We start from the raw sequence: 10510 nt of genomic DNA, 5'->3' as shown, positions 1-10510 counted from the left end.
GGTCAGTCACCTCCTACCAGCAGAGGGAGCTGTTGATCACTGTTTTGAACTAGCTGACTCGATCTGCGTTTGATGCCTTGAGGCAAAATGTTCTTGCTTACACACTTCCATGGGCATCACATCTCTGGGCTCCTGTGCCCTTAGTGAGACTCCAGAAGTTTCTAGGCCTTTCTGCTATCAGTAAGAGGGGAAAGTTCTGGGGCCTGGCCAGGAAGAGCTGGCTTCTGGCCCTGCACTGCTTTGGGAGGAAGCATCTGAAGCTTGGCCAAACCTCTTCTGCTCTTGGGATTTGTAGGCAAGAACACAGCAAGACATGACTCCAGGGCTGGTCTCTCCCTCACCCTGAGGACTCTCCTCCAGAAAGGGTTAGGCTGGAGTCAAGCCCCACCCACCCTGGCCTGTCTCTATAAAAGGACCGCCCGAGCTACCTGCAAAGGCACTGGCTCTGCGCACTCTCAGTCATGAGCCTCGCTCTGTCCGGGATGCTCTGCCTCCTGCTACTTTCATTGCCCTCAGGTAAGACGGCAGATCTGGGACACACTATAGGCAGACAAGCCAGCCAGGGAGCCATGGGTGCCAGATAAGGCAGCAGGCCGGGGCAGGGGTACCTGTGAGTGAGTACCCAGAAGAACTAAGAGAAGGACTCGGCTTCGGGCTATACACAGTTCCCCTGCAAGCCTCCAGAGTCTGGCTTCTAATGAAAGCCTGGTTGAGTTGCAAGAGGAGGGCTGAGGATGGGATGGCCCCAGCAATGGATTCCAAACTCACAAGCCCTCTCCAGGAAACAGAGCCTGATCCAGGCAGGTTCCCATGTCCACCTTGTTATGTTTTGTTTTCCTGCAGGCAATGCCTTGCTTGGGAACGACGGCGTACAAATCCGTACTTGCACTGCACTGAGAGGCAGGTGTTTCTTCGGCTGTAAACCAGGATGGACCTGGGTGGCTTTCTGCCACAACATACTGTCTTGTTGTACAAGGATGAGAAAGGATTTGCCCCCACAAGCCAAAGATTTTTGATTCCCACCTCATAGGTTCAGTCAAAAAGATACATAAACCACTGAAAGGACTCCGGCTGACTGTTTGTAAGGATCTAAGCGCTCGCAGTTGGGCTGTGGGTAGCGAACAGGACACCTGCTTGTAGCCAGCTTCTTGATCCAGATTTACGAGTACTTTGTTAAAGCTGACATTGCAGTGTAAGTCACCTCCTGTTGCTTTTTCTGTCCTCTCCTCTCCAGCCACCGATCCTGTTTCCAAGTAAAAATTAACTGATTAATGCAAGTGCAATGGCCAGAGAATGATCACCTATGCTGAGCTTGGAAACCATAGCTTGCCAACTGGTTTAAAATTCCTCACCACACAATCTAGGCTTTTTCTTATCTTTGCACATGAAGAAACTTATCCAAGGTCACACACGCCTGGCCAGAGTTCGGCAGCATTGGGCTTGAACCCACACAGCCTTGATCCAGTGATGCTGGTTAAGCTGGACCGGCTGTCACCCAGTTAAGAGGAAAACCTAGCTGGATTGGAGTTTCAGTGAGGAGTCGAGAATCCTGCTGGCTCCCTAGAACAGTCAGTGGTTCCCCACTCTTCCTGTGGCTTCCTGACAGCCATAATGCTTCTACTTGCCAAGTCTCCTGTCAGTTCCAGTACCCCCCTAAGGCGCCACCCACCCAACACTGCTGCTCTCAGCAACTGTGCTAAGAGCAGCGCATCATTCACACCCACACCCAGATGCCCAGTGGAGTGCAGGACTGCCCTGGGCCAGCAGCACCACCTTGCTAGAATGGCCAGGGTCCCCACCCAGCGGCAGAGGCCACAGATCTTCATCAAAACCCTCGTCCTTCTCTGTGAAGAAAAGAGAAAACAGTAAGTTTTAGAATCCGCCTTCTCCAAAGAGGGTCTCCAGGGAACATGTGGACTGTCTGCACCGCAGGGAGGACCTGCCTGCTCACAGCAGCCCCAACCCTACCCTGCCAAGGTCCAACCAGAACAGAAACACCAGGGGTTGAGACGAGTTTACACATTGGACTCCTAGGCACTGTATTTAGCAGGTACTTTGGACATGTCTGGGGATGTTCTATAGAATCAGGCTACCTGCATTTGCTCACTTAAATCAACTGTTTTTACAAAAAGAAAGAAAGAAAAACTGGAGAGGGAAGTAGGAAAGCTCATGAAAGCATATAAATGTGATGGTACTGACATAAAAATAGCAAAGTACAAACTGAGTGAAAGGGAAAAGCAAGTGTTCCTTCACCAGATTGTGAAATGATCCGCAGCTCAAAAAGCAAAGGCTAAAAATCCAAACCCTACAGTCACCAAGGCCATGATTTAGCAGCCACAGGGTCGTCTGCTCTAACATTTACAGCGGGTACGAGAACTGACACACAGGGCTGGCTAAGCTACTTGCAGCACTGGCATCCCATGTGAGACTACCAGGAGGTCACCCCACTTCTGATCCAGTTCCTTGCTACTTTGCCTGGAAAGCAGCATCAGATGGCCCAAGTGCTCGAACCATGCAGGTGGGAGACCTTGGTGGAGTTCCAGGCTCCTGAACCCAGCCTAGTCTGTACCATGATGTTGCACACTCCTTTTGGGGGGAAGGGGATGTGAACCCATGAGTGGAAGGTCTCTTTCTCTCTGTCACTCTGCCTTTCAAATAAATAAATATTTAAAAAATATATAATCTTCACACAATCCTCTCCAGCAGAGTTCAGAAAGGATTGGAATAGTTCAGATTATCTTGGCTGAAAAGCTCACACAGGAAACAAATTAGAATACTGAGTTATCATGCATGAGATCCACTCTATACTGATGTGCACCCCCATGGTTGAGCCTTAGAGGTAGAAGCCAGCCCCTTTGAGGATACTGATGGTGGAATTCTTGCTCTCCACATCCCAGGACAGCCATAGCAGGTTCTCTAGTTCAAGCTCAACACATCAGAAATGTGATTAGGATGCATGCCATTCCCATGGGGGTACTCGGGCCATGGCTCTTCAAGCTCCCTGGGTTTGTGGTAACAGCCTGTTCTGAGGTCCTGCCATCTTCCAAGTACATCCCATTGGGTTTTAAATACCCAGAATTGCAGCTCTAGCGTTCAGCATTGCCTCCATTGTAACCTCCTAGAGTCTTGGCGTGCTGACGACCCTGGGGCCTGAGAGGGCCTTGTGAGATGAGAATTCTCCCAGCAGCACCAGAGTGCTTGCTTCTGCCCAGTACCCCTGGGATTGTGTCAGAAGAATCCTGTGAGCAAAGCTAGCCAGCCCTCCCCCTGGACACTTGGCATTGCAGAGCGAGATCAGAGGCCTCCTGAGTGCCCCTGGACTGACCTCTAGCAGGAGTACATGTCTCTTCGCTCTCTGATACTTTCACCGTGCTGACCTCATGGCCAACTGGCTCAGCAGACAGGACCAAGTGTGGTGTGGCTGAGGAGTCATGGGTAGACCCAAGGTCCTTGTCTGCACTCCTCCCCACCCCCGCCTCGTGGGGACCCAGGCAGTGTCATCCCCACAAAACCTGGGTGGAAGCCTTGGTTCCTTGAACCTTCTGTACCAGGCACCAGCAGGAAGCTTGCTGCTGACCCCATGAGACAAGGAAGACTGCTTGCCATCTGTTGGGACTCCAGCACTTTCTCCACCTGTTGATGGCTTGATTTGGGAACAGACACAGCTTTCTCCCCAAATGTCAGGGGTTCTGAACTCATCCTTCCAAACCCTGACACCTGCCTCTGAGAACAATAGTGACTGTGGGGCACAGGGCTGGGAGGGGTGGTAATTCCTTAAGCTCTCTGCCTCCAGAGCCCCCAAATGCTGCATGTGTGCAGTGGTCCCCACAAGGGTCCCAGTCCTGGCAGCACCAGTGGCCACATGCCAAGATAACAGTGACTGAACTCCTGTAGACGTTAGCTGCCTGAAGGCACAGCTTCTGGACTCAGACTAGACTGAGGCAGGGTGAAACACAGGGTTTATTTACTATGAATGTCGGGTGTTTGCACACATCCCTGATCCTGTTGTTGTGGGCCTGGTGCTTTGGCCTAGTGGCAAAATCCTTGCCTTACATGCACTGGGATCCTACATGGGTGCCTATTACTGTCCCGGCAGCCCCGCTTCCCATCCAGTTCCCTATCTGTGACCTGAAAAAACATTTGAGGATGGCCCAAAGCCTTGGGACTCTGCACCCACGTGGAAGACCTGGAAGAAGCTTCTGGCTCCTGACTTCAGATCAGTTCAGCTCAGGCCATTTGCAGCCATGTGGGGAGTGAACCAGAATATCTTTGTCTCTGTCTCTCTGTCTCTCTCTTTTTTTCCAATCTGCCTTTCCAATAAAGAATGTCTTTTAAAATAAATAAAATAAAAAGAAAACCTGTTGTTGCTTGGGATGCCTGCACCCAATATCAGTGTGCCTGGTTCCAGGCCCAGCCACTCTTCTCTGCTCCAGCTTCCTGTGAGACCTAGCCTGGGAGGCGGCAGGCTGTGGTTCATGCAGTGGGTCACTGCCTCCTGTGTGAGGGACCCAGAAGGAGTTCCAGCCTTGCACACTCAGCCTGGTGCGGTTCCGATGGTTGTGGGCATCTGAGGAATGAATCAGCCTATACAAGATCTCTCTCGTGCTTGTTCACTCTGTGTGTATATGTGAGTATACCTTTCCAAAACAACCACAACAAAAAAGAAAATTTAAAACATGTTTAGAAGCTAACATTCAGAGCAGGTGAGACAATCTCCCAACACCAATGATCCAATGGGTAGAATCAGGACTCCGACACAGGACTAGCGCCCCCTGTTTCCTGACCTGTAGGTGAAGCCCCTGGGCTCCCCGAGAGAGCCCACCTGTGCTGGAAGTGAAGCACCAAGCCTGAGACAGAGGAGATGATGTCAGGTGGAAGAGGAACACAAGAAGAAAGCCAGCCTCTGAGAGGGACCTGGGACTGAGATCAGGAAAGGCGCACAATTGATCTTGGCCTGTGCCACGTTTCCTGTCAGTACCATCTGGTGCCCCATGTCTGCTCACACTGTGCTGAGCTAGACAAGAGGAACCAGGAAGACAGGAGAAGCAGCCAAACATTCCATTGAGCAACCAGTTCAGCCCCACAGGGACGCATCTAGAGGGGGGTCTCTCTCTGGGACCTTGGGGCAGCATGGCCTCCTCACGGCCCCAACCAGTGCAGTCCCATCTTGGTGCCTAAGGTGGGAGAAGTAAGCAGGTGCCCAGTGGCACTGTGGACTCTCTTCTGTAGAGCAAATCCTGCCCAGCCTACAGATAGGCACCTACAGGAATGCCCAAGTCCTCTCTCTCCCTCCGTCTGGGAATTCACAATTCTCTGGTGTCCCCACACGGGCCCCGACACTGAGCAGGCACTCTGCCATGTGACCTGCGCACACCAGAAATAAGCAAACCTGCTGTCTGGCTCCACGAGCCTTATGTCTCCGGGAGTTAGTTACCACAAGCTAATTGCTTCTTGGGACGCTGGCCAGATTGAGTGAGAACTTCTGTTTGCTCCATCCGGCTCACCCCAAAGCCTGAGGACCATAAGCCAAGGCCAAATGCAAGCATAAAAGCTCCTGGGTGGAGGCAGTGCTGTGGGCGTCTAGGCTGGTGTGCCAAGTCTGTGGTTCACCTGCTGCAGGCCCGGAAGCCTGTGTTCTTCCGAAGCGTTAGGCTCATTTTGTTTTGCTTTCGGTGTTAGACGTGAGAGTGGGAAAGGATTCACTTCCACAAATCTCAAGCAAGGGGGAGGACAGGTGCTTCCTGTCTACAGATGGAGGCCTAAAGAGGAAGAGTCTCTTTCTCTCTCTCGTCTCTCTCGTTCTCCCCCTCCCCTTTCTGTCCGACCTTCCCCTGGCCTATTCTCACCCAGGTAAAACAACATTCAAAGGAAGCAGTGACTGTTTAGGGCCAGGCATCTGGCACTGCAGCTAACTCACAGCTCACCGCACCTGCATCCCTCACCAGAGGGTTCAAGTTCCCAGCTGACCAGCTGACAACCTACACACAACTGCTGCTGCAAATCCTGGGAGAGAGCAGGAGACAACGCAAATCCATGGGTCTCTGCCACCAGATGGGAGATCCAGATGGAGTTCCTGGCTCCTGGATTCAGTCAGGCCAAGTCCTGATGTCTGTGCACATCGGGGAGTGAACCAGTCCATGGAAAATCTCTGTCTCTCACATTCTCTCCCTCTTTCAAGCAAAATGAGAAAAATTTTTAGAGAAAGTAATCACTCGTACATACACTAGTACTCTCTTCCTGAAGTTTCATTTTCCACATCTTCAGTTGCACTGGGTCAACTACAGAGGTCCTCCCATGGGCCTCCTGGTATGAGGAAGGGGGTGACGCCATCGCAAGCAGGTGGACACCTAGCGATTACATGGTGCTGCCAAAAGCTCCACATGGTCATGATGTCCCCCGCAGGGTGCGGATGAAGCAGACACACCCCAGGAAAAGGGGGACTTTGTCTTCTATCAATACACATAGCCCAGGCTGGCTGTCCAGGATGGCCTGAGATAGAGCAACCACAGGCTTGCATGCTTGCTGCCTGAGAGAGTGTGAGTTTGGTTGTCCCGGGCAATAGATTCCTACAAGGGGTTTCATGAGACCTAGCAGGATTCCCTCCTATTGTGATAGAAAAACTCGCTAGGAAGTGGACCTCCTCCTGGCGGCTTCCTGAGGGAATCAGAAAGTGTAGCTAAGCGTTTCTGCCACAGAGTACAACAGCCTTGGATCACACAATGGACACTCCGCTGACCATCCTGCCTTTGGCAGGTGCACTTGGTCCACGTGGCTCACAAGAACAGGCAGAATGTTCCTCTGTGTGCACCTATGAGGAACCTGGGCAGGGGGCCTGGGGAGGCATGGATGCGTGTGAAATGTTTTAAAAACTTAGGATACTATGAAAGTTAATATTTTTTTTTTCTTTCTAAGTACTGATTTCTCAGTAAACAGCCATTTCCAAGCTAGTCGCTCCACTGTAGCTCCCACCAGCAGTGAGGGAGCATGCCAGTTCCCCTTAGGAGAACTCGGAATCGTCAGCCTTAAATTTTTACCATTCTGGTGGCTGGGCAGTGGTATCTGCTGGTATTTTAAATTGTGCTCTCCTTGCCCAGCTGTAGGCAACAGCCCAGGATGTATTGTACGTGCACAAGTGTTACACTGCTGGGATAGAAGCAGCTAAGAGCTGGGGGCATTCTGGACCTGGTTAATGCCAGATTTGTGTTAACTATACCCGTGTGTCAGCAGACTCATATATTCATTTTTTTTTAAGATATTTGGTCAGTGGTGGAGGGCACAGATACCAGCACACCAACAGACAGAGTCTGGGGACCTGCACTCAAGCCTGTGTGGGTCCTGGGTAGGCAGGCAGGGTCCCAGGCTGGCATGGCACACTGCCAGAGGACTGGGAATGGGGGGCAGTCTGTGGATTGCTCAGAGATGCGGGTCTGGAGATGTATAGGAGTGAGAGCTGCTAGGGGGAGCTGCAGGGGCTCTCCAGCTGGGTCACTGCTCCTGCTGCTGAGCGTGAGAACTGGAACCGAGGGCAGACCAGGCTGGGCAGGGCTACAGCACCCTTTGGCATGCATATGTGCTGGCTTAGGGGAAGAGCCAGGCTGGGCTGAGCGATCATATCCGCTGGGGCACATATGAGCCAGAGTAAGTGCAGGCTGGTTGGGCTTTGCCGCACCAGCAGCTGGCAAGTGCTGGGACTGGGGACAAGTTATGTCAAGCTAGACAGCAGAAGAGTACAAGTACTGGGGCTGGGAGTGGGCTCAGGAGGCCACCTGTAGGCACCCCTCTGATGGGATGCAGCCAGAGGGCCTTGGAAGGATTTCTCAGCTGTGAAGCAATGAAATCAGTGGCATCTCAGAACTACCCAAATAATTCAGGAATATCCTTGGAACACACTCCCCATTGGGGTCCCTGGGATGATCTCGGGTGGACTTTCCCCATTTCTGGGTACTGATGTGGTTGGGTGGCTGGGAGCAGCCTTCCTCCCTTTTCTCTCTACTTTCCCAGATACCAGAAAAAAAAAAGGAGATTGGAGGCAATTGTCTAATCCACTTTCCCGCATTCCTCACCCCTGCACCCTCAGCTCACAGAGCCTGCACCCTCAGCTCACAGAGCCTGCACCCTCAACTCACAGAGCCTGCACCCTCAGCTCACAGAGCCTGCACCCTCAGCTCACAGAGTCTGCACCCTCATATCACAGAGCCTGCACCCTCAGATCACAGAGTCTGCACCCTCAATTCACAGAGCCTGCACCCCCAGCTCACAGAGCCTGCACCCTCATATCACAGAGCCTGCACCCTCAGCTCACAGAGCCTGCACCCTCAGCTCACAGAGTCTGCACCCTCATATCACAGAGCCTGCACCCTCAGATCACAGAGTCTGCACCCTCAATTCACAGAGCCTGCACCCTCAGCTCACAGAGCCTGCACCCTCATATCACAGAGCCTGCACCCCCATATCACAGAGCCTGCACCCCCATATCACAGAGCCTGAACCCTCAGCTCACAGAGCCTGCACCCTCATATCACAAAGCCTGCACCCTCAGCTCACAGAGCCTGCACCCTCATATCACAGAGCCTGCACCCTCAGCTCACAGAGCCTGCACCCCCATATCACAGAGCCTGCACCCTCAGCTCACAGAGCCTGCACCCTCAACTCACAGAGCCTGCACCCCCATATCACAGAGCCTGCACCCTCAGCTCACAGAGCCTGCACCCTCAGCTCACAGAGCCTGAACCCCCATATCACAGAGCCTGCACCCTCAGATCACAGAGTCTGCACCCTCAACTCACAGAGCCTGCACCCCCAGCTCACAGAGCCTGCACCCTCAGATCACAGAGCCTGAACCGCCAGCTCACAGAGCCTGCACCCTCAGCTCACAGAGCCTGAACCCCCATATCACAGAGCCTGCACCCTCATATCACAGAGCCTGCACCCCCAGATCACGGTGCCTACACCCCCAGATTACAGAGCCTGCACCCCCATATCACAGAGCCTGCACCCCCATATCACAGAGCCTGCACCCCCAGATCACAGAGCCTACACCCCCAGATCACGGTGCCTACACCCCCAGATCACGGTGCCTGCTTCAAGTCCCAGCTCCTTGGCTTTCTGCTAATGCACATCCTGAATGTGCAGATGATGGCTTGGGTATTTGGGCCCCTCGCACTCACCTGTCAGACCCGGATGGCGTTCCCATCTCCTGGCTTCCGCCTAGGCTAGTCCTGGATGTTGTAGACACTGGGGGGATGCACCAGCAGGTAGAAGATTTGTCCTTCAACTTTATAGCAAATAAAGTGAAAATAAATGAATTAATAAACATTTAAAAGAAATTGCTCATGCTTTTATTTAAGCATATATGATAAAATGCTAATGAAAAGGAAAGGCATTATTTTGGGGGAAAAATTCTTTTACTTAAAAGTTGGAATTTTTTTTTTTAATCTGCTGGCTCACTGTTCAAATGGCCACACAACCAGAGCTGAGCCAATTGAAGCCAGGAGCCTCTCCTGGTCCCCCACGCAGGTGCAGCGTCCCAAGATATTGGAGCATCCTCTACTGCTTTTCCGTAAGTTGGAATGGAAGTGGGGCATCAGAGACTTGAGCCAGTCTCTGCATGGGATGGCTCACCACCATACCCGCCTGCTTTTCTAAGCCATTAACAATTTAGTAAAATTACCAAGTTGTAAAGGAAGTACTTTATATCATTATCTCTTACTACATAATCATTACCTGTCATATAGACCAAGTCCAGATACATTACAGAGATGAAGAAAGACCACTCAGAAGAAGGCACGGAGAGCGTTTGTTTATCCAGGACTTCCTGTTGTTCTCTGGGCCTGACAATAAGTTCTAAGTGTTCCACTCTTTTCCTGTTTCCTGATTTTTGTTTTATTGCACCGCCAGAAACAAGCCTTGTGAGTTATGGTGCTTTCTGGCCACCAGAGGGCAGACGTTGCCCGTCTTTGCTCCTTTTCACACCCTTTGCACAATTGCCTAGCGTTCCCCAGGTCTCCCACCGGCAAGGCTGCACCTCAATTAGAGAGGCAGAGGGAGGCAGGACCCCTTAATCTGGTTCACTCCTCCAGATACAAAGAGCAGGCCAAACATGACAGCCGGAGGCAAAACCCTGATCTCCTACGTGCCTGGCAGGAGCCCAGGGACTTGAGCCGTCCTTGCCGCCTCCCAAGGTCTGTACTAGTAGGAAGCTGAACTCACAGCCAAAGGAGGACTTGAGTGCAGATGGTCCGCCATAGGGCACAGGTGTGCTCATCGGTGTCTTCACCATTCCACCAAACCCCTTTTTCCTCAACGCATCCCTGTTACTTCCCTTTCTGACCAGTACCAGGCCGGTGCTATGTTCATTTCACACCAGGTGAAGTGAGGACAGAGGTTTGCTTTGCTGAGATCAAGGTCTAGACACATGTTGCATAACAACGTATACACAGTTAGCACTTCCAATCTGTGTACTTAAACAGTAGATCCGTATCTACCCGACCATTTGCATCCCACACATTGG

General features: G+C 52.0%; 1 protein-coding gene across 1 annotated transcript; it reads left to right on the top strand.

Annotated features, from left to right (window-relative positions):
- Positions 1-301: 301 nt before the first annotated feature.
- DEFB136 (defensin beta 136) lies at positions 302-1068 on the top strand. Its single transcript, XM_004579301.2, has 2 exons — positions 302-516; positions 844-1068. The coding sequence occupies exons 1-2, from the start codon at positions 462-464 to the stop codon at positions 1014-1016; spliced, it is 228 nt and encodes a 75-aa protein (XP_004579358.1). The 5' UTR covers positions 302-461; the 3' UTR covers positions 1017-1068.
- The last annotated feature ends 9442 nt before the right edge of the window (positions 1069-10510 follow it).

The sequence above is a fragment of the Ochotona princeps genome, chromosome 11 (genome assembly GCF_030435755.1).
Source record: "Ochotona princeps isolate mOchPri1 chromosome 11, mOchPri1.hap1, whole genome shotgun sequence".
Lineage (NCBI taxonomy): Eukaryota > Metazoa > Chordata > Mammalia > Lagomorpha > Ochotonidae > Ochotona > Ochotona princeps.
This window is presented reverse-complemented; position numbering and strand designations above follow the sequence as displayed.

Coding starts and splice junctions, on each gene's coding strand:
- DEFB136 (XM_004579301.2), top strand. CDS start 462: ATGAGCCTCGCTCTGTCCGGGATGCTCTGCCTCCTGCTACTTTCATTG. Junction 517..843: donor GCTACTTTCATTGCCCTCAG/GTAAGACGGCAG, acceptor GTTTTCCTGCAG/GCAATGCCTTGCTTGGGAAC.